General features: G+C 34.9%; 2 protein-coding genes across 2 annotated transcripts; one reads left to right on the top strand and one right to left on the bottom strand.

The window, feature by feature from the left end:
* Positions 1-1,936: 1,936 nt before the first annotated feature.
* LOC106707694 (protein tramtrack, beta isoform) lies at positions 1,937-5,085 on the top strand. Its single transcript, XM_014499096.2, has 5 exons — positions 1,937-2,321; positions 3,257-3,397; positions 3,729-3,905; positions 4,145-4,448; positions 4,736-5,085. The coding sequence occupies exons 1-5, from the start codon at positions 2,271-2,273 to the stop codon at positions 4,996-4,998; spliced, it is 936 nt and encodes a 311-aa protein (XP_014354582.2). The 5' UTR covers positions 1,937-2,270; the 3' UTR covers positions 4,999-5,085.
* A 2,295-nt stretch (positions 5,086-7,380) lies between these two features.
* On the bottom strand, positions 7,381-24,336 carry LOC106721781 (actin-interacting protein 1). Its single transcript, XM_045682276.1, has 13 exons — positions 24,321-24,336; positions 23,994-24,206; positions 18,330-18,477; positions 17,601-17,781; positions 16,816-16,935; positions 16,083-16,241; positions 14,753-14,960; positions 13,730-13,858; positions 11,231-11,337; positions 10,448-10,550; positions 9,032-9,204; positions 8,302-8,452; positions 7,381-7,545 (listed from the first exon to the last, which is right to left on the bottom strand). Exons 1-13 carry the CDS (start codon positions 24,334-24,336, stop codon positions 7,436-7,438), a joined length of 1,818 nt encoding a protein of 605 aa, XP_045538232.1. The 3' UTR covers positions 7,381-7,435.
* Between the last annotated feature and the right edge of the window lie 248 nt (positions 24,337-24,584).

The following is a 24,584-nucleotide window of genomic DNA, read 5'->3' as shown; positions in this document are numbered from 1 at the left end:
TGCGCGCCATGTTGGGAAGTGAGAGGTCTTGGAACGCGGTCTCCTCCTTCTGCGAAACTGTCATATCGCAGAAGGAGGAGAGGGAGCGGGAGCGCGAAGGGGATCCCCTAGCGCCCCCGCTCCGGCGCAGAAGAGTGGGGAGAAGGAGGCGGCAATTTGCTGCTGCCCTTCTCCCCACGCCTCAAAATTGAGGGCCCCTTAGGGCCAAACGCAGGCGGGGTCACGGAAGTAAGCTAACGCGTTTCCCGTGGCCCCGCCGTAACGCGTCAGAGGGCAGTCTGGTTTTAGTGGGTATTCCGGTCGCCTTCTGCGGCCGGCGAGTCCCACACTCCCTACGCCATTGCACAGCCCGGCGTAGGGGTGCGTAAATGCATTTCCAGTTAAGCCCTCGATTTGTAATCTCCAGGTCTTGGAAACGAATCTCGCCATGTGTAAATGTGTTTTTCGATGTACATATGTCCATTTAACCGTCATTCTTACGATGAAGGAAAACATCGTGATGCAACCTGCACATGCCTGCAAAGAAATTCAACGATATGTGAAGTCAACCAACCCAACATGGCTCAGTGTGGTTGACTATGACCTTGTCTCCCCCAACTTAGGGTAGGCTCCGTGCCGCTCAGTGGAGACTTAGAGAGTTGAACTAAAAAAGATTATCTCTGTATAATGATGTAAAGTTGTAGAGAATGCTATGGGAATAACATAAGTATATTTATTAGCATTATCGGCTTTGCAAGCTTCATTTTCAGTCCATTTATTAATCAAGCTAATCCGAGCTAAGCCTCATTTAAGCGGCGGAGCTTGTAGGGTCAATTACCGACAAGTGTAGATAAGTCACGGCCAACGTACATAATAGACTTTGGTTATAATATTAAAAAAATATTATTTTCTAGCTCAATATTCCAAAATAGAATAGAGATGATGATGATGATGACGAATTAATACTTAGATGTATGAAAGTTTTGACAAAATAAAAATTAGTAATTTAGCATTTATTTTAAAAAGTTAGTAGACATTAATATTAATTTTTTAACGGCGCTATACCTACGAACTCGGTGATATTCTCCCAAGTTTTCACATCTATGATTGTCATTAGGTCGCACTCCATATAAGCCAACTCTACTGAAAAATAAAATAATAATATTCTCACTAACCAACATTATATAACTACAAAAGAATTATTATTCATTAAATAAAATAATTGACAAATTTTATCATTCACCATCATTTATAAAAAAATCCCAAATATGTCACACAAGCCTAGGTTTAAATCTTCAAAACGGTCTTCAACATTATTCAACAATTATTTTTTTGCCATTTATTTGAAATTATAAAAAATTATGTAATTAATCCACATATAGATTCAAAGACTGACGAAAACAATAGCCAACACTAAAAGCAGTCTAAGAGTAGGTTACAGAAGTTATATTTAAATTATGTATTTACCTCTCATTTGATTCATATTGTTTACCAGTTTCTTCATATTAGATAACTCCTTTTCAATTGAAGAAATAACAATATCAAAGAAATCAGGATTTTTTTGAAACGCTGTGAATTTATTCAACTTATCCATTTTTGGTTTTATATCAGATCGCAGAAATCAAATGGTTTAGCGCCAATTTTGTTTTTTTTTATTCTGTTTTTTTTTTTGTGACAAAAGTCATAAGAAGTGGAGCCAAATCATCTGACTCATTGATTTTAAATCTTTTGATTTATAATTTACTTTCTTTTACTTTTAATTAAAAATTAAATGTATTTTTATTATAAAAGAATATTATGTTTAAATTGTAAAGGAATGTGTGATTTAATTATGACAGTTTATAAATAGGTTATGAAATTAAAATTGAACTTCCCGCTCTATTGAAGCGGCGGCTGTTGTTTTTTTTTAATAAAATTAGGTCACGTGCCGTACGCAAGCTAGTGCATTTCGTTCGGCCAGTACTGAATCGGACGTCAATTGGTTTAACAATCGATAACTGGTGCAAACAGTTAAACAATGATGCCAATCATCGGCGTCGAGCGAACTAAATCTGTTTTTGGATGGCTTTTGGTATGTGTGGCGCGTCACTGAATGTCATTGGATTTATAAATAAGATCAGCTCCAGAAATAGGTGGCTACAGGTTTTCCAGGCGTACCGACCGAAATAAAGCAGCCTGGATTCTGTTAACAATATTATTGTCTTAGCTAACGGCGCGGGCATCGATCCGGATCACAGTGAGTGTGTTATCACAACCAGCGCGGGATATTTTGCGATTGTTTTTTTTTAAATATGGATGAGGATGAAAGTCAACAGTTTTCTTTACGCTGGCACAACCATCAGGTAGGTAAGTAATTGTTTTTTCTTAAAAAAAATACACTACAGAAAAAGGTACATACACTTTTACTTTTTTATGAACATAACTTTCATTAACAACGCTTTATTATACAGAATGCATTTTATACACTTGTGTAAAATACAACTACATAGTTTTGTTTAAAATTTCCTCATTTTTATGTTTTATATTAGCTGCTTTAACCTATTACCTTGAAATTATACAAGTAACAACTAAATTTAATTCATATGAGCATATGAGCTTTAATTAAAAATAACTTTAAAAAAAATCCTATCTAATAAAAAAAATGTTCTACTTCCTAAGTCATTACATTCACATTATTATTGTAATTTACAACCCTGTCTATCTGATATGGATTAAAAAACGAACATTATTTAAACTGTATTAAGATCCTATTTGGATGTTTAAGAAATTTTATGAACCACCACCAAATAGATCGTTTTTTTTTTTTGTTAAAACGCACAAAATTTAAACAAATGCCATTTCCACGCGATCGTTGGTTCGATTTATAATTGTAGGCGACACTATAACTTTGCGGTTAGTAACTTAATAAATACGATACCTAGGATTGAGGAATATTTCATGAATATCTAATACATTTATCAATTAATTGATTATCAAATACATCTTAACAACTCGTTACAGTAACATTGTAGATAAAATAAATACATAACATAGCATATTTTACATTATTTTCTATCTTAATTCAAATATATACTAACAACAGAGATGACTTAACCATATTGGGCGCCCCTGTTGCCAAAATCTGGAGTCCCTAATAGTAGTAAAAGTTCAATGGCTGCTATAAAGGGACTTGCCCGTGCCAGCCACACCCTTTATACATCCGGATAAAGAAGGCCCTGGCTAACAAAACTCAAGCTATTAAATCTTAAACATTTATTAACAGTATTGTACTATATAGAGCAGCATAATCGGATCCCTGGGTCGTGTGCTGAACAGTGGAGCCTTCAGCGATGTGACGCTAAGTGCCAATGGCACTTCAGTGAAAGCCCACCGTCTTATACTGGCCTCATGCAGTCAATACTTCGATAAGTTATTCAAAGTACGTATTTAAATGTCATACGATTAAAGATCCTCAATATAATATATAGCAATCGAAACTGGGAAACATTAAAAAATATTTTTTAATATTCTTACTTTAAGCAATTCATATTTAATTTTTTAGTTAGTGTTTTGAATTGAATTTTACAACGTTTTACAACAATACATTGTACCATGAAAAATCTAGGCCGTTACAAAATGGCGGATCACATATTTTTGTACAATCATTCCAACATGGGTATCAAATGGAAGAGCTTTACTAGCAGAGTACAGTGCATTATCAAAAAAGTCTTTTTTACATTCCCGTTTTTATCTTTTTTTTATCATTTCAGGATATCGAAACGGAAAACAACACATTGGTAGTAGTATTAGGTTGTGAAGCAATAGAATTAAGGCTCTTACTTACTTTTATGTATACCGGCGAAGTAACAGCTTCTAAGCAGAATCTACCTTCGTTGCTCCGACTGGCGCAAACTCTGAAGGTATCCGGACTAACTGATGCTAATACGGTAAGTTTACGAGTTAGAAACTTTTTAAAGCTATTTAAAATACAAATAGAATAATATACTCTAAAATATTTCCCGGAAAACACTATTTCTACAATACAATTTATCTCACTTCGTCACAAAAATTACTGAAAAAAAAAAAACTAAATAGCGTGCCGATTTATAGGCTCTTTAAAAATATACCTTCTTCCTATTTTATTTTCGGTTAGTTCACGGTTCAGAACTAATATCATATGTTCCAGAACTCAACTTTTACTTCTAAAGACTCGGAACTAGTCACAGGACAAAGTAGTACTTACGCCAACCTCGAAACCGTAAAAGATATTCAAGATTGCAGTACAACAAACAACTCGACAAGTAATTCTCCAAATCATTACGAAAACTCCCAGAATGATGGTAAATTAGCGGAATATATTGGAGAATACAGCAGAACGGAAAAGGACAGATTAAGTAAATTGGACCAGATAGTGCAGAATTTGTACAGTACACATAAAATTACTAATCCAATCACAGCTATGACTCCGCCATTAATACCAAATTTGACAGGTAAGTGATTATTTCAACTATCAAAAAGTAGAGTCTATTTTCTATGAATTGAATTACTAAGGCTATCATAAACTTGAATAGGTATAAAGTTGGCACGTCGCACAAAAGAGTACACTTGTTATTGACGTGCCAATTTAAAAGCCGACGACTGTACAGTCAGCTGCATACATATTTTTGAGACCGAAGGAAAATTTACTGAAACTTTGTAAATAAATACATATTTATACAACTGACTGTACATGTTTATAGTGTGTTTATAACAAATATAGAATAACTTATATCTTCAGAATCACTTGAGCCATTTGAACGTAAATGGCGGTCCAACACTTCAGTATGCGGAGTATGCAACAAACGTCTGAGCAATCAGTACAATCTACGCGTGCATATGGAGACCCACGCAGGTAGACGGCACGCGTGCCGTGCTTGCAGTCACGTGTCCCGCTCACGTGACGCGTTGAGGAAACACGTCGCGTACAGACACGCCCCGAACATGCCATCGACAACGAGAGCTCATCGCACAACGACAACCACAAGTCGACTGGACGGATAATGCGGTAACAAGGTCAATTTGATATCTCTACTCATGACATTACACCTTTGCAAACTATAGTTTTGAAATTCAATTTTAATTTTTATGTTATTATAAAAGATTTAAAAGACATTGAATTAGATAGTTTAAATAAATAATGCTAACTATTTATACAAATTTTGAAACAATAATTTTAAATTTATAGGCAAAAGTAAACCTTGTGTAATGTTGAGAAAATAAAAGTATACTTTTTATTTATTCATAATATAATAATTAATTCGACATTTACAACTTTTTTCCTCAAATCTACATTAAATTCCGTCCATATATTTATTTTTTAAGTGAAATATTATTATTTATTTCATACTTTAAATTAACTACACGTGAAGGTTGACATAAAAATTTTAGGTTAGAAATGTTATTATTTTCATTGTTGACTTTTTTCCACTGTTGAATTTTTTACTAAGAAATAAGATATTTGCTGCATATTCTGAAGACATATTTTGTTTTTAAATGTATTATATATTTACCATCGAAATACAAGTCCAAAAATATAGTTTACGCAGATAAAAAAAAAAGAAGAGAACGATATATTTTTGTACCAGTATTTCGACATTAGTAATTGACGTTTAGTTCTTCAATACATTGTTAATACCATTTACTTTTAATTTCCCGCCAAATATGACAGTTATATGATGCATTTTAAAAATAATTTTAATAAATGTTTTGTTGTGTCCTATTCATATTAATTTAAAAAAATACCAAAAGACAATACTTTAACGTTTTCTATATATTTTTAATGTTTTCTAGTCAATGTTTGTGATTGTTATATTGTTCAAATATTATATTTTACGTTATTTAATCTTTTATACTAATTTTAGAGAAAAAAAAGACATTATAAAAGACAATTTAATTAAGAATAAATTAATTATATGCACTGAAATTGTAAGATTTATTTTCTTATACTTTCCCTGGAACATCTTAAAAGTTTTAACATCTTACTAATATAATAAATGCGAATTTTTGGATGTATAGATGTATGGATGGAAGTTTGTTTGAAAATATCTTCAGAACGGCTCAACGGATCTAGATGAAATTTGGCATAGATGTAGAACATAGTCTGGAAGAACACATAAGCTACTAAGTTTTTTTTTAATTACGCGCAGTAACTAAGGAAATCAAATAAAAGATCTACAAGTGTGTACACAATTTATTTATCAATACTTCGTTTTAGTACAAATTACATTTAAAAAAAAACGACAGACAAAATTCATCACAAAATTAGATAGTACAAAAATACTGTTTTAAAACATTTCTAAAATTAGCTCTTGATAAATACTCGAACAGGCAAAAATCTATAAATTTACTGAGAACAATTGGAAAGAGATAAAAAAAAGATCTTTCAAACATTGCCAGGTATAAAAATTCTAAGACGAAAAAAAATGCTACAGTAAATGACAAACAATATTAGGAACTGCTTTTCAAATACGACCATAAATATGTAGCAATTTTACAAGTCTATGAAATCAGGGTTACCAGTTAAACCTACTTTAATCAGATAATTAAAAAAAAATTATACACTGGCAACCCAATAATAAATAAGCAATATAGAATAAGAATAATTGAGGTTGAAATCTCATTGACATTAAAAAATTAATTACTAAAAATATTAAATCGACAAACTTGAGTAACCGCAGTACTTCAAAAACTTATATTTCAAAGCACATTTGAAAAAAAACTCCCATTTACGTAAACGGCAGAAAACTCAAGTCAGTCTCTATTAAAGTATAAAAAAAATTACATTACGTTAATTAAAATATAAAAAAAAATGCATTTTTAGTGACTTGTTAAGTAACAATATTACTAAACAAACTGAGCATCAAACATTTTAAGGCTTAAATTAAGCGAACAAAATAAATACGGTTAGTTCCTTAATAATACCTAATAAAATTCTCTGAGTTAAATTATATTTTATCAATTAATAATTCACTTACCACTGGGAACATTGACAACTGTCAATTGTCAAAACGCGCCATTTTGTGTCAAAATTTGACAGCTAGCTGACATATGTCAGTGTAAACTTATGAACATGTACATAAAAAATATTTCAATTAAATTCAATAAATTGCATTGTTATAATACATTTAAAAATATTTTACGTAAGTTTATAAGTAATACCTTTTAGAAAGGTATGTGAAAAGTAAATGTTCCCAGCGGAGCATATTGCCTCGGGCCAGGGCTAGGTCTCGCCTCTGCCAGGCCTAGGTCTTGCCTCTGCCAGGCCTAGGTCTCGCGTCTGCCAGGCCTAGGTCTCGCCTCTGCCAGTCCTAGGTCTCGCCTCTGCCAGTCCTAGGTCTCGCGTCTGCCAGGCCTAGGTCTGCCTCTGCCAGTCCTAGGTCTCGCCTCTGCAAGGCAAAGGTCTCGCCTCTGCCAGGCCTAGGTCTTGCCTCTGCCCGGCCTAGGCCTTGGGCACGTTCCAGACGCGAGTGTTGCCATCCTGTCCCACGGAGACAACAGTCTCGTCGTCTAACCAGGCCAGACCTGTGATCTGACTCTGAGGATGAGCATCTGAAAGGTTAAGTTATACAACTTTTACATATTTGCATTTAAATTGTAAAACTTAAATATTGTCCAAAACCTTTTGCATGAAATTGCAACATTTTTGATATTAGTATGAATAAGCGCCTAAAGCAAAAATGTCCCTAATTTTCGCAACAAATTTTGAAGCTATATTCAAAATATATTAGTCTTATAGATATTTAAAAAAAAATGGGACCCATCTACAAGCATATCCTTTCGATTAAAATAATTTTTATCAAAATCGGACCACCAGGGGTGGAGCTTCGCGGTAACATATAAAAAAATAGTCAAATTGATAACCTTCTTCTTTTTTGGCCGTCAGGACGTTTTGCTCTTTAAAAAAAACGAAAGTTTGAATGTATTGATGGAGGGATAGATGGTTTCCCCAGAAAGGTCCTATAGATTTCGATGAAATTTGGCACAGATATAGAACACACAGTCTACTTACTAAGTTTTTTTTTTAATACCGAGTAAACAGATTCGAAGGAAACACCTAGTTTTCTATTCTATGTCATTTCTAATTAGGAAAAGGACAGAATTATAGTATACTAGCTTTTACCCGCGACTCCGTCCGCGCGGAATAAAAAAAAATAGAAAACGGGGTAAAAATTATCCTATATCCGTTTCCTGGTTCTAAGCTACCTGCCCACCAATTTTCAGTCAAACCGATTCAGCCATTCTTGAGTTATAAATAGTGTAACTAACACAACTTTCTTTTATATATATAGATATAGATTATATTACTTTTGATAACTGTGTGTTTAGCTGGTGTATCAACACTCCACACAATGATGCTGGTGTCCAGAGATCCGGACGCAACGCGTTTCGAGTCCGGAGACCAGGCCACACAGTTGACACGCGCAGTGTGGAAACCCCACTCCTTGTTGTGTGCCAACTGAAACAATGCATAGACAACTATATTAAATACAATTATCATATCAGTGAAATCCCACTGTTACTTCTACAGACAATGCTCTATTTGTTTTTTTTAAACTAGCAAACTATCAACCTGAATTCGCCGAAATAGCGAAGTGATCGATGTGTAATAGACATCCGTAATTTTACATTGTCTACCTTAAATCGACTGTGGAGAGGTACAGAAAGTAAATATTTCCCCTACCCATCCTTACCTTTTTTTATAAAAGAAGGGGGTAAATGAGCAGCGGGAACAGGTTTTCCTTATAAGAAAAGGAAGGGAAGGAGAAGAGGACTAAAAATTAGACCTCCAGCACACTTCTAGACAAAAAATATACATCTAATATATAAAATTCTCGTGTCACAGTTTTCGTTCCCGTACTCCTCCGAAACAGCTTGACCGATTCTCATGAAATTTTGTGAGCTTATTCAGTAAGTCTGAGAATCGGTCATCTATTTTTTATAACCCCCCCCCCATTTAATTTTTTTTCTTAACTGCGCGCCGACGGAGTCGCGGGCGACAGCTAGTACTTTTATATATATCTAAAAAGATACATACAGTATATCCTTCAACATCATATAATATGAGCTTGCGATTGACATCTGCAGCGACAAGGTATCTGGAGTCAGGACTGTAGGCAACGCTGGTGACAGCTCCAAGGTGTGTCAGCTCTGAACGTGGCAGCAATGACCGCTTGTCCAATGAGTAAATGTGCACTTTGTTGTTACCACCTGGACACGAAAATATTGTAAAACGTTAGTGAATTTAAACAAATTGTTACCAAAGAGGTTAATATATTAAACATTTAAATCATATTGTATTTGATCTTAAATATTGTCCAAAACCAGAGAACCATTTTTTTTTTAACAAAAAGTTATCACTCTATTTTCTAGTTTTGCGTGTAATTGCAACATTTTTAATATTACTATGAAATAGAGCCGTCAGCACGTTTTGTTCTGTAAAAAATTACAAATTCTCAAATTCGAGAGTTTGGATGTTTGGATGGAGGGATGGATGAATATTAGAATGTATCTCCAGAAAGGTGCAACGGATCTCCATGAAATTTGGCACAGATATAAAACACATAGGCTACTTACTAAGTTTTTTTTTTTATACTGAGGAACAGAGTCGCGGGAGACAACTAGTTTTCTATAAGACCATCAAGCGCCATCTATTGACTTTCAATATTTTAAACATTCAACTCTAAATTGGTTTGATTACAAACATGAAATTAAATAATTTAATTGTATCTTTATTACTGTAGATAGATGGCGCTGTTTTTTATTTAAATTATAAGCGACATCTACCGGCAAAAGTGACAACTTCTAGTTTAAATACTGTCACTATCGGTTTTTTTTTACTTTTAAATTACAAATCACATCGAGGGGTGAAAGACTATTTGTTTTAAGCGACATTTTTTGCGATATTGACTTATATATATATTCAGAATTAGAAAAATTTCCTGATTCTGAATATATATATTTATATATATATATACTAGCTGTCGCCCGCGACTCCGTCCGCGCGCAGTTAAAAAAAACTTAATTGGGGTATGAAAAATATATAAAAATAAATGTAGCTTATATGACACGTTCGTAGATTTACCATAGCAGCGCCATCTATTGATTACTTACTCAACCCAGTCGAAAGGTATCGACATCTGTTAGAATCATTTGGAGTTAACAGATAATTGTGACTGTCAAATAATAACAGACAAATAATTAGCAATAAATTAAAATTGCGACTATAATTTGAGATTTAAACTATCCTATCTCTCAAGTTGGATCGAACTGCACATGGTGTGCGAATTTTATTATAATCGGTTAAGTAGTTTAGGAGTCCATTGAGGACAAACATTGTGACACGAGATTTATATATATTAAGATATATGTCAATATTGCAAAAAATGTCGCTTAAAACAAATAGGCTTTCACCCCTCGACATACATTTCATCTTATTTAATATATAACTCACCACCAACAGCGATATGCTTCAATTTTGGATCAATAGCGACACAAGTCGGCTCGTAGTTCACCGGCAAAGTTGATTGCTTGTTGTTACCCATCAAAACTATTAACTGTAATAAATATAACCTATATTAGATTATTTTTTTAATTAAAAAGCCTAAAAAAACACACAGACTTTGAAAACAATATGAATGACAACTCACTCAAAATCAGTATAAGTAACAAGGGAATTTAAATACAAACCCACATAAATACGAAAAACATTATACGAGTTATAAAAAATTTAAGATAAAACATCTTACTTTTTACTTATATTATAAATGCGAAAGCTTAAATGGATGGATGGATTTTTTACTACATATCTTCAGTTAGAATAAATGCATCACGCTGAAATTTGACCTAGATGTCTTAGTCCTTAGTCTGAAAGAAGACGTAGGCTACTTATAAAACTTGAGTTTTTTTTAATTTGGAAACTGACAAAGTTCCAGCTTGTTAGTTAATAATCTTACAATTTCACCACCACCTATGTACAAATATATAGGGTTCTGAATTTTTAGTAACGTCAGTTAAAACCGGCTGTAACATAGACCATCTTACTAATATTATAAATGCAAATGTATGGATGGATGAATGTTTGTTAGATGATATCTCCAAACGGCTCAACAGATCTTGATGAAATTTGACACAGATATAGAACATAGTCTGAAAAAACATATCCGTTACTTATTAAGTTTTTTTTTTTAATTCCGCGTGAACGAAGTCGTAGGAGACAGCTAGTAGACTAGTTTACCTCTTTGACAGTAGCGACAACAGTGAGGTCATCCTCTATGACATGGTCCATGGCACGTGGCTGAGAGCCCAGTGTTACCACACTGTCAGTATATGTAGGAGCATCACCTACATATAAAATAAAATAAATAAAATAGCCTTTTATTTAGTTCTGCTTACAAGTTACAATAAAAATAACTAATATATTATGCTAGTGTAAAGGTTAACAGATTGAAAGTAAGAAGTTAAATAAAGTTAAAGTTACACGTTAGATGTTACTCTTCTAGTATATGCTTTTTGCTTATTTTCTGCAGATCTGTTTGCCAATAATATGCCATATAATCGAGAAAATTTATTTTCAACATATAGACTTTTAAGAAATAATTATAACAGCTCAGTAACGCCCTCCTATCAACGTTAAATATTAGGTCCTTACATATGAAATTGGCGTTTTGTATGGGAGGAACAAAAAGTCGAATATTTTTTAATATAATATATTTAATTAATCAAAGTATGAACCATTATTTTCTATGCACTTTTGCCATCTCATAGGTAGTTTATTGATCCGTTTACTAAAAAAACCAGTCGGACGGGAATCAATAAAATCTTTGAAGGCGATTTGGACTGCCCCATCGGAGTTGAATTTTTTCCCTTGCAAGAAGTTATCCAAATTTCGAAAAAAATCGTAATCTGATGGAGCAAGGTCCGGGGAGTACGGAGGATGTCTTAGACTTTCCAATTGAAGCTCTTCTAATTTAGTAGCCGTCTGTTGCGCAGTGTGTGGTCTAGCGTTGTCGTGAAGCAGCAGTGGCGTGGAGCGATTGACCAGCCTAGGTTGTTTAGCCGCTAGCTTTTCCATCATGGTTTGCAATTGCTGACAATAGACATCAGCCGTAATAGTCTGGCCAGATTTGAGAAAACTGTAATGAACAATACCGGCACTAGTCCACCAAACGCTTACAAGTAACTTTTTTGGGGTTAATTTTCGCTTGGGGCAGGATTTGGCTGGCTGGCCAGGATCCAACCATTGCGCTGAGCGCTTCCGATTATCGTAAAGAACCCATTTTTCATCACAGGTAATGATTCGGTTTAAAATACCTTCATTATTGTGCCGGTTTAGTAATGTAACGCAACAGTCGACGCGCGTTTGCCGGTTTGCTTCAGTCAATTCGTGAGGTACCCACCTTTCAAGCTTTTTAATCTTCCCAATTTGCTTCAAGTGAATTAAAACAGTTTTATCACTAACATCGCAGCCTGCAGCTAACTCGGACGTGGTTTGCGATGGATCCGCTTCCACAATAGCCTTCAACTCTTCATTATCAACTCGAGTCTCAGGCCGTCCACGGGGCTTGTTCTGCAGATCGAAATTTCCAGAACGAAAACGTTGGAACCAAAAACGAACTGTGTTTGCTTTTGCAACACGACCGCCATACACATCATTCACCCTTCGAGTCGTTTCCGCAGCACTAGTGCCACGGCGGAACTCGTACTCGTAAATAATGCGATATTTTAAGTTTTCCATTTTGTAAAATGAGTGACGCAAACAGAAAAAAACAGAAGAAAAAAATCAAATGAATGACGGTCATCGAACCACAAATACATGAGTCTATAGCTGTACAAATTTGAATTTGGAATTCCTTACCAAAGAGGAGAAATTCGTGATTAAAGTGGCTAGTACGAAAAACGCCAATTTCATATGTAAGGACCTAATATATAACAAAATCTACTTTGTACTGTAGCTTTTGTGTCATTTATTATGTCATCTTCTATTACTAAGTAGGTTTTATAAATTCTGACAAAACCAATAGCAAAGCCTCTCTCCGGTTCAGATATATTTGAATATAGGTCCCAGAAGGAACTTATGGCAGTTTTTTTGACATTAACAAGGAGGAACACAAGTTCTAAGGGTTACCAGTGAGAAAAAAATCTTAACTTCTTCCGAAAGTTGTCCATATTGCAACTCTAAGCTATTGATTTGCAACTTAAGACCTGAGTTGTCGTATTAATACCTTACTATTTAAATCGATATATACAAACATGTTGGCAAATTAACCTACATGTCTTAATATCATGCGTAATCTTTTTTTTTTTTAATTAAGAAATTATGATAATGGCAACATTATTTCAAGCTATATATTGGTCAAAATATGACGAACATATTTTCCAACTGTCATAAGATTACGTGTATATACGCAAAGGTACAAACTATTGCGTATTTTCGTTAAATTTGCTATTATCGTGTATTGTTACATATTATGCAGTGTGAGAGCATCACTGGTTCAATGGTTAACTTGCAATCTGCAAGTCCTGGGTTCGAATCCCGCCATGTAAAAATATGTTTTTCGATTTACATATGTACATCCGACATTCTTACGATGAAGAAAAAACATCGTGATGCTGCACATATCTGCTAAGAAATTCAAAGATATAAGGCTTAGTCACCCCTAAGTTAAGGGTAGGCTTCGAGTCGCTGTGTGAGGATATATAGTGAGCTGATGATGCAGTGTGAATGTAAACCTACCTTCGTTAGCGGGTACAGCATAGCGCAGGGAGTCATCAATACCGCAGGTGAGCAGACTACCGTTTTTACCAACACTCATACCATTCACCTGGTTACCATGTCCAGTTCCTCCGATATGACGACCTTCACCTGACAAACAACAAAACATGTATTCCAACAAAAGTTCAGTGAAAACTCATCGTTTAAACTATTAAAAAAATAGGTTTTTTTCCACTAATTGTCGCCCGTGACTCCGTCTGTGCTAAATAGTATATTTGAGCCGTTGAGCCGTTCTGGAGATACCTTTCAACATCCATCCATACATGTAAACATTCGCATTTATAATATTAGTAAGATTATCGAGAAATTGAGGAGCAGAAGGTTAGCGTGGTTTGGACATGTTTTGCGGAGGAATGATGATATAAATAATAAAGTAATGAGATTGAATGTGGATGGATACAAAGGTAGAAGAAGACCAAAGAAAGTATGGATGGATTGTGTGAAAGAGGATATGCGTAAGAAGGGGTAAATTCAGATATAACGACTGATAGAGATGGATGGAGTAGTACATACTGTGCCGACCCTCCATAGGGATAAGGGCAGGTTGATGATGATGAGTAAGATTATCGGTCTACTGCGACTTCGTCAGCGAAGAATTAAAAAAAACTATATAAAGCCGGATGAAAGATGGATGTTTGTTACAAGATATCTTTTGAACGGCTAAACGTATATAACTGAAATTTGACATATATCATCTCCGTAAGTAGAAAACTAAATAACTCGAAAATCTTAATTTCAAGAAAAAAAGCGATTAACTGTTTTTTGAGCATTTTATTTTTATACGTAAAAACAAAAACAAAAATTTTATATTTTAGGTCCCTTCGTAATTTACTTTTAACTTAATAAAAAAAATCTTAAAGCATAAAATAATAGCACAGAGACTAATATAATTTTATTTTTTATTTTCCGTCAAAAGTGGTCCCTAAAAACTAACTAAATTTGAAAAATTAAACTAAAGTAAACATAATAAAGGAATATACTAACCGGTGGCAGTATTCCAGGAAGTAACACATCCATCATGGCTGGCGGTGTACACGGTGCTGGTGCTGGTCTCCAGAGCGAGGCAGGTGATGGGTTTGTTGTGTCCCATCAGCACACGGAGCGGCTTGTCCGGGTTCTCCATGTCCAGGTAGTTGATGACTCCGGACAGGGATACTGAGATCAGGTACTTACCTTGCCAAAGACACGATACCTGAGGAAATTTGTATTATATAATATTAGTTTATATATATAAAAGAAAGTTGTGTTAGTTACACTATTTATAACTCAAGATCAGTCGAACTGATTTAGTTGAAAATTGATGGGGAGGTAGCTTAGAACTAGGAGACGGACATAGGATAATTTTTACCCCGTTTTCTATTTTTTTTATACCGCGCGGACGGAGTCGCGGGTAGAAGCTAGTATTATATAAAAGAAAGTCGTGTTAGTTACACTATTTATAACTCAAGATCGGTCAAACTGATTTAGTTGAAAATTGATGGGGAGGTAACTTAGAACTAGGAGATGGACATAGGAACTTTTTTATCTTGTGTGCATTTTCTTTATTCCGCGCGGACGGAGTCGCGGGTAGAAGCTAGTATTATATAAAAGAAAGTCGTGTTAGTTACACTATTTATAACTCAAGATCGGTCAAACTGATTTAGTTGAAAATTGATGGGGAGGTAACTTAGAACTAGGAGATGGACATAGGAACTTTTTTATCTTGTGTGCATTTTCTTTATTCCGCGCGGACGGAGTCGCGGGTAAAAGCTAGTTTTCAAATAAATTTACTAAAGAAAAATGTCTCGAAAGAAACTTTCACTATCCATTTAAGATTCTCTTGCTTTCCTTTTCTAATCTAATAAAGGATGAGAAGATATGACAGGGGATGAATGGGAAGGGGAAACATCCTTTTTGTGCGTCATCTATCAATTAACTGTAAGTAACAAACAAACTTCTAGCAACGAAAACTTTTTTCAAGGATTTTAGACACTTGCTCTTATTATTACAATTAAAGATTGATTTAAAAGTGTTGGTGGCTCAGGGGTTAAGCACTTGACTTGCAATCTGCAGGCTTGAGTTCGAATCCCGCCATTTACCAATTATTTTTCGATTTAAATATGTACATTTGTCCGACGTTCTTACGATGAAGGAAAACATCGTGATGCTGCACATATCTGAGAAGAAATTCAATGATATGTGTGAAGTCAACCCGCACTTGTGCCAGTGGTTGACTATGTCCTAGTCACTAACTTAGGGTAGGCTGCGAGCTCTTCAATTGGGATGTATACCTGATGATGATGATGACTTGCTCTTGTCACCTAAAAAAACTAACCTGTTGATTTTCAACAGCATTGCCCATATTGAAGGTGATGGAACGCTGCATTGTTTCAATATCCCAGACGGCACAAGTCTTATCACCAGAGCAAGAAAGCAGCCGTTTTCCGTCCGGAGACCAAGAGATTCCGTACACACCTCCCTTGTGCGACCCGATCTATGGAAACATATAAAGAAAATATAATAAATATCATATTATATTACTTTATATGTCGTTTACAACTAATAAAAGCTTTAAAAAAAACTTTTTTATAACGTTTTGATTAAAAATGTCGAATCGCTTCCCTGTCCATAGAACGCAAGGTAAGAGAATATTTTTTCGTATGCATTTTCCCCCAAAATAAATCCACTTTCCCTTCCCTTTCCTAATAAGAAGAGGGTGGGTAGAGAAAGAAAAGTAAAATTAGATCTCCGGCAACACTCTCATGAGACTGTATGTTAATTGCTTCCACTTGAGGCTTGTCTTCTCTATGGTCGTGATATTGCAGCGGGTGATTCATACAACAGATGTTGCTGACGTTTACCTCTTTTAAATCTTACTAATATTATAAATGCGAATGTTTGGATGGATGGATGTTTGTTTGAAAGTATCTCCAGAGTCGCGAATCTTGATGAAATTTGGCACAGATGTAGAACATAGGCAGGAAGGACACATTAACTATTCATTAAGTTTTTTTTTTAATCCCGCGCGAACGAAGTCGCGGTTGACAGGTAGTTTTATTATAAAATACCTCTCCCTTAAGTTCAGAGGTAGCACCATCATAGAGATATATCTTGCCATCAAATCCAGCTGAAGCGAACAGTCCACCGTCGGGACTGTAACGTACTGCCTGCGCGAAGCGAGTGTGCTCCTACGAACAAACACGCAAACATGAACACAAGCCTTCTACTTTCAGGAAAGGAAACACACATATTGCCATTCCTAATATTCTTAAAAAAAAATAACATATTTAGATAGCTTCTAAAAATAAGAGCTAATATACAAATTGACAAAATTACAAGAGAGGCTCTCAAAGTTTCAACCATATAAGAAAGATGCCGCATAGGCCCTATTACTTTAACAAAAAAAACATGTTTACACATGTAAATGTGTATTTGTGTTTAGTGCATATTGTTAACTAGACTAAGAGGTAGTTTTTAACATAAAATAGTAAAAATCATCAATTTGTTACATTGGCCTTTATACATAGGACCCATCGATTTCTGTAACAACAATAAATTTCGGAGTACCAACAAAAATTGACAGTAAGTATTCGTATCTTCATCGACATGTCAGTTTGTGTGACATCTGTCATTTTACTTAACGCGCGATGATGGCGCTGCACAAATTTAAATTCAAATTCTGTCTATTACGTTACGAACAATGTTGCCATATTACGTTAAAACCAACGAACAACTTATTTTTAAAGTTAATACACATATGCCAGCTTTTATTTATATAAAAAAAAAAAAAACTATAAGCATTTTAAGGTGAAAACTCACTGTAACTGTTACGAACAAAACATATCAACGTTACCTGTTTAGTGCATTTGAATTTGAAGGGGGGACCTTCAAACACAGCAATAGTGTTATCTTCCGAGGCGGTCACGATACGGAATGGACGCGAGGGTCTGAAGTCCACCGAATTTATTGGCTTCGACTGGCCGCTGATCTCGCCCACAGAAGTACCAGTCTCCGCCATGAATACATGACCGAATCTAAAATTGATATTAATATCTGGTTTACATCATGCCAGTACAGTAGGACAGTAGCTAGATGGAATGTTTTGTCTCACTGGTCCTAGTTTGTATTTATACCAGTTGTATGCCAGCGCTTACTGAGCGTTATTGTCCTACTGTACTGGCATAATGTAAACCACACATAATATTTAAAAGAAAAAATATTCCAAATTCAAGTAGGACATGAATTATTGAGTAGACAATTTTAAAGTATAATAATAGTACTGTCTTTATCAACTACAATATCTTTTCTATTAAAAAAAATATTTATAATGTCCAATTTACACTATTCCATTGATCGAATCCAGCACAGAATTACTGGAATAATGTAAATTTTACAAAAAGTTGTACATGACAATATTATACGACATGGCTAACAGCTCTTTAAAGTAAAAATTTTGTGGGAAATTTAACTTGCTTGTTATATTACTTTTTAGTATACGGAGTTGTCTAACGCTTTTATTCATGTTTGAAAACATGCTCTTGCAAGTTTACTTCTTCAAAATTAAATTAAAATATGGATTTACTTCTCGCGTCCTTCTCCAACAACGACCATACGCTGACTGTCAGCACTCCATGCGATATCCTTGATAGGTCCTCCGATAGGCTGGAACTCATTCTTGAGGATATGCTCCTTGTTGACTGTGTCCCAAATACGCACCTTGCCAGAAGCATCTGGAATACAAAGTTATTATTTGGAGGTTTATTGGAACGAAGTTCCTTATCGCGCGTTGTGAAAGGGGGCTAGACGGAAAAAAATCTTACGAAAAGTTGTCACGACACTTTTTGCTATAGTAAGTATGTTAACGACGAATGAGCGCTATTTCACCATGGCAACGACGTGACAATATATAACGAAAATTCATAGAAATAAAATTTACTTCTTGTGAAGACTTAAGTTTTTTATTAGAATAAACATTGGTTCCTTCACTAATTAATCGAAAGGGACTTCGTTCCATCCGGGTGTCCCTTGACACCTCTCAAGTTTTTTTTTAATGTACCTCCTTGACTTGGCTTATTTCTTATATGAGCGTAGAACTCTATATCTGGTCTTGATCGAAGAAGCCTAAAGTCTGGAAGAACACATATGCTTACTTTTTAAGTTTTTTATTTAATGCCGCGCGGACAGTGCCGCGGGCGACAGCTAGTTTTAATATAAATGGCAAAGGATTAATTTGACAAGCATCATACAAACACACACACACATCGAGCGTACAAACGTAGCTCGGCACAATGCCAACTAGAGCGAGAAACTATGCCAATTTTAACCGCTTAGATTCTATGATAGCCGCTCGCATCTGAGCATTATGTGAACTCTTGAAATATACAATCAGATTACGTTGTTACTACGCATAAGAGAAAATTTATACTTTGCATCAAACCTTTGACTATAAACTAACTGGACAGTGAGCCTACCACTTAGTACAATCATCGACAATGATGTCAAAATTAGTATAAGATTGTTTACATACTTTACGCCTCGGGCTCTACACAAATTTTTCTCGATGAGGATACGTTGACGATTGTCAAAAATGTTCGTGCTAAGTCCACTGAACGTTTAATTATCAACATAACCTATTAAAAAAGCTACCCTTATTTTACAATATCATATAATTTTATCTCTTAATTATCAGAAAAAGTTAAATATTACAATCACCGCCATGTTTCACTGTTTATTTTATTTCGGCATTGGATCGTAACTAGTGATGCAACGGATGTCTGTTTCCGTTTCCGCAAGTGCGGAAGTTCCGCACCCTTTTCAACATCCGTTTCTGTTTCTGTTTCCGCAACTTTTATAACGGAGATAAAACGGAACTTTACGACACCTGAGAGATCCAAATCCGCGGCGCGAGACGCGCAGTCCGTGCGCGGCCTTTCGGCACTTGTCGCATTTGTTTGCTTACGTACTTTTTCTTGAATTTAAACGCGTAATATTTTCTGCTGCTGTTTGAGACAATCAGCTTCTCTTGCTGGAGTTAACTGTCTAGTTGTTGTCCATATAAAATTTGACAACTGGCAAAATGTGACTATTTCATACTTAGGAGTTATTAAATGTGCTTTTGAATAAGTGATAACTGTGCAATATATAATCATCATTATTATCATCAGCTCACTATACATCCCCACTGAGGGGCTCGGAGCGTACCCCAAATTAGGGGTGATTAGGCCATAGTCAACCACACAGGCCCAGAGCGGGTTGACTTCACACATATCATTGAATTTTTTCTCAGATATGTGCAGGCAGCATCACTAAGTTTATATTAGGTCCTTACATATGAAATTGGCGTTTTTCGTACTGGCCACTTTAATCACGAATTTCTCCTCTTTGGTAAGGAATTCCAAATTCAAATTTGTACAGCTATAGACTCATGTATTTGTGGTTCGATTACCGTCATTCATTTGTTTTTTTTCTTCTGTTTTTTTCTGTTTGCGTCACTCATTTTACAAAATGGAAAACTTAAAGTATCGCATTATTTACGAGTACGAGTTCCGCCGTGGCACTAGTGCTGCGGAAACGACTCGAAGGGTGAATGATGTGTATGGCGGTCGTGTTGCAAAAGAAAACACAGTTCGTTTTTGGTTCCAACGTTTTCGTTCTGGAAATTTCGATCTGCAGAACAAGCCCCGTGGACGGCCTGAGACTCAAGTTGATAATGAAGAGTTGAAGGCTATTGTGGAAGCGGATCCATCGCAAACCACGTCCGAGTTAGCTGCAGGCTGCGATGTTAGTGATAAAACTGTTTTAATTCACTTGAAGCAAATTGGGAAGATTAAAAAGCTTGAAAGGTGGGTACCTCACGAATTGACTGAAGCAAACCGGCAAACGCGCGTCGACTGTTGCGTTACATTACTAAACCGGCACAATAATGAAGGTATTTTAAACCGAATCATTACCTGTGATGAAAAATGGGTTCTTTACGATAATCGGAAGCGCTCAGCGCAATGGTTGGATCCTGGCCAGCCAGCCAAATCCTGCCCCAAGCGAAAATTAACCCCAAAAAAGTTACTTGTAAGCGTTTGGTGGACTAGTGCCGGTATTGTTCATTACAGTTTTCTCAAATCTGGCCAGACTATTACGGCTGATGTCTATTGTCAGCAATTGCAAACCATGATGGAAAAGCTAGCGGCTAAACAACCTAGGCTGGTCAATCGCTCCACGCCACTGCTGCTTCACAACAACGCTAGACCACACACTGCGCAACAGACGGCTACTAAATTAGAAGAGCTTCAATTGGAAAGTCTAAGACATCCTCCGTACTCCCCGGACCTTGCTCCAACAGATTACCATTTTTTTCGAAATTTGGATAACTTCTTGCAAGGGAAAAAATTCAACTCCGATGGGGCAGTCCAAATCGCCTTCAAAGATTTTATTGATTCCCGTCCGACTGGTTTTTTTTAGTAAAGGGATCAATGAACTACCTATGAGATGGCAAAAGTGCATAGAAAATAATGGTTCATACTTTGATTAATTAAATATATTATATTAAAAAATATTCGACTTTTTGTTCCTCCCATACAAAACGCCAATTTCATATGTAAGGACCTAATATATCCAATGCCTTAATAAATTAAAAACGAATACAAACTGATTTTCCAAAAAAAATTTTTTTGTAAATATGTTTTTTTTTATTATTTACACTTCTGTTTCCGCATCCGTTTCCGTTTCCGTTTCTGCTAAAATTTATTTTTGACATCTGTTTCCGTTTCTGGTTCCGGTAAGACACTTCCGTTGCATCACTAATCGTAACGAAGTTTACAAAAGGAATATTAATTTAAATTTCAAATCATTGACCATAACCTATTGTAATTCAACCAGAATTATGTAGCGTAAATCCTTTATGCAAATAAGGGAAAATTTGCGTAAAAATTATTCATAGAAATATTTCAACTCACAGTCTAATAGCAGTTACTTAAATAGTAATAGGCTCTCGTAGTCACTACTTAAATTAACAATAGTAATATTAATAGTAACTCTTGGTAATATTCATAACTTACACATTAAATTACCAACCTCACAAAATTAGGAATTAATCTGGCTGTTATCCAACATACCAACTAGTCTTAAGCAATGAATAACTAATTCCTAAACTAAATGTGTCGCGATAGTCAAATGGATAGCCGGTCCGCCTACGAACCTGGAGATCACGAGTCGAATCTCAGACGATGTATAAAACTTTTAAGTATTAAACGAAAAAAATCGTTTTCAATTAAATAAAAATCCACATTTAAATTTAGTATACGTAATTAATTACAGTGCTTTTCCACTGTCGAACAACTTTCTAAGTTTCATCGTAATTTCATTTCGTTTTTATCTTTTTTTAAGTACCGACACGCGAAACTAGTTTGGATCAAGATATTAAAATAAATACACATTTAATCAATTTTATTCATTAACTCACTATTTAACGAATTAACTCTGATAATGTAAGCCAGTTAAACTGATACTAGCCGTAGCTTGCGACTCCGTTCGCGAGGAATTAAAAAAAAAATCTTTATTAATAACCTATGTGTTCTTCCAGACTATGTTCTACATCGGTGCCAAATTTAATCAAGATCCGTTGTACCAACATCCATCTAAACATCCGCATTTATAATATTCGTAAGATTGTAAGATTACTCTTTTGTTAGCCGTGTAAATTTATCTTTAAAACTGTAGCATGTTTTTTTGCGGTCGGGTGAAAGACCGCAAGCGTAGCAAATTGTGCCCGATGCCCGACTAACTGTATACTTAATGAATACCGATATAGTTGCAATTAAGCATTAAAATCGAACAACTAAGGATTCGATAACATTTTATAGAAGAAATATGTATGGGCGTATTCATAATATATTTAAATCTGTTATTAAAATTATAAATAAACAATTAGGTGCGCAAAAACCCCATTTACATCACCTTCACGTCTAATGCTCTTAACTGCTATTAACAGATGTGTATGATAAGAACGAGTAATTAACGGTTCTAATTAATTAGCCGTGATGTATGTTTTGTACAGAGGTTTTGGTGTCATAAACTCACGGTAAGTAATTCATACTATGTACCTAAATGTATGTATTTCTGCAAATACATGTATGTCTACTGCCAAATAGATGGAAAGAAGTTGCAGATGAAAAATTAAATTTGCTAACCTTTAAAGCCCGCTATACATATTTAGTTTTAACTGAACACTCACACTATGCAGTTAAAACGTAAGTGTGTAAACAAAACTGAAAAATGTACAGATTAAGTGACAATAAAAATTTTGCCCTCACATGTAAGTTACAAACTGTACAATTTTTTTTTTATATTGAATAAGCTAGCACATGACTACATTCCCACATGATGTTAAGTGATGATGTGGTCTAAAGATGGTCCTTACTAGCTGTCCTAGCATGTCATACTTGGATGGAAAAACTGATGCAGACAACTTATAATTATTATATGCAGTAACTTTAAATTCGACATCAAGATTGACTTTTCACTTTAATCTGAAGGCTTTTAAGATCTAATATAAGACAGCAAATGGTCACCATAAGACATTTTTTTATATTTTATAAGCCGTCTGCCTTTCGCCAACCCTACTTGGGAGGAACTTACACTTAAAAAGAGAAATAATGATCAATAATTTCAGAAAATATAAAATTGTTTAAAAATCCAATTGGTAAATAATTTTATCTATAGATTATGTCAAAAATGTAAGATTAAAAGTTTATCGTGCATTTCACTACAAATGGCCATAAACACATACCAATGACAACATATCTTGACCACTCCTTAAATATAAGTAAAATTGTTAAATTGTCGCTAATACAGTCTAACCTAGATAAGTGAGAAACCTATACAAACAGTATTTACAGTGTTAACAAAATAAACAGCTAGTTTTGTTGCAGAAAAATAATACATTTCTTATTACAGATATTTTTTTTTATATCTTCAATGTAGTTTGTATGAACGCTACTGAACTTAAATTTAGTTGCAATATTATGTTTATAATATTTGATAGGTGTAAATACCCTGAGCTTAAACATTTAGGCCAGTTTTACAATTATCACATAAATTTGATATACATTTGAATTAATAAGCTTACATCACAAAAAAAAACATCTACAAAATAAACTGGTCATTAGTGTGGTAAATTAGTAAGATAAATTGAATGAGTCACAGGCAAAGACCAAAAATGGAAATATATTTATAGCTATTTCATAATAATTACCTCCGGAAGCAATATAGAAGCCGCTCGGCGAATATTTAGCGACATTAACTTGACACGAATGTTCCGTATACACATCTGAGATGGCCGGGTTCTCGATATCACGTATTATAACTGAATTCCCGTTGGTGTAAAGGAAATTCTTTCCCTTTGGGTCTCCGCCTAAAACCAGCGGCGTACCTCGCTGTGTCCTCGGCAAGGCAGCAAAAGTATATTCTGCAAACACCGGAACACTCAATCAGTTTTTTGCAACAAACAAAATTAGGAAAACTCGTTTCTCGTGCAACACCATTCCTACCGACAATTGGAAAAGTATAAAGTATTACTCACTGTTTGAATAAGACATTATAACTTTATTATTAAATCAATGTTCACTAAACTGTCTAAGCTTAACTAAGTATAAATCAGTACTTTTTAATTTAACTAGAAAAACAAAATCAGCCGCTATTACTCCATAGCCTACCGAAAATGACGTGACGTAAAGATAAGAATTAGTGTTGTGAGTTGTGACCGTTTGGAGTTTGTATCGATGTTCTTAACTTTCTCGCTTAGGACTGTAGTAAATTATGACTGGTTTTAATCAATGCCAGTACA

This window comes from Papilio machaon, chromosome 18, assembly GCF_912999745.1.
Source record: "Papilio machaon chromosome 18, ilPapMach1.1, whole genome shotgun sequence".
Classification (NCBI taxonomy): Eukaryota; Metazoa; Arthropoda; class Insecta; order Lepidoptera; family Papilionidae; genus Papilio; species Papilio machaon.
The sequence above is the reverse complement of the archived record's forward strand: the minus strand, read 5'-3'. Positions and strand labels throughout refer to the sequence as shown.

Coding starts and splice junctions, on each gene's coding strand:
- LOC106721781 (XM_045682276.1), bottom strand. Junction 17,782..18,329: donor GTTGGAGAAGGACGCGAGAA/GTAAATCCATAT, acceptor TATCAATTTTAG/ATTCGGTCATGTATTCATGG. Junction 9,205..10,447: donor GAAGCATATCGCTGTTGGTG/GTGAGTTATATA, acceptor TTTCGTGTCCAG/GTGGTAACAACAAAGTGCAC.
- LOC106707694 (XM_014499096.2), top strand. CDS start 2,271: ATGGATGAGGATGAAAGTCAACAGTTTTCTTTACGCTGGCACAACCAT. Junction 2,322..3,256: donor TACGCTGGCACAACCATCAG/GTAGGTAAGTAA, acceptor TGTACTATATAG/AGCAGCATAATCGGATCCCT. Junction 3,398..3,728: donor ACTTCGATAAGTTATTCAAA/GTACGTATTTAA, acceptor TTATCATTTCAG/GATATCGAAACGGAAAACAA.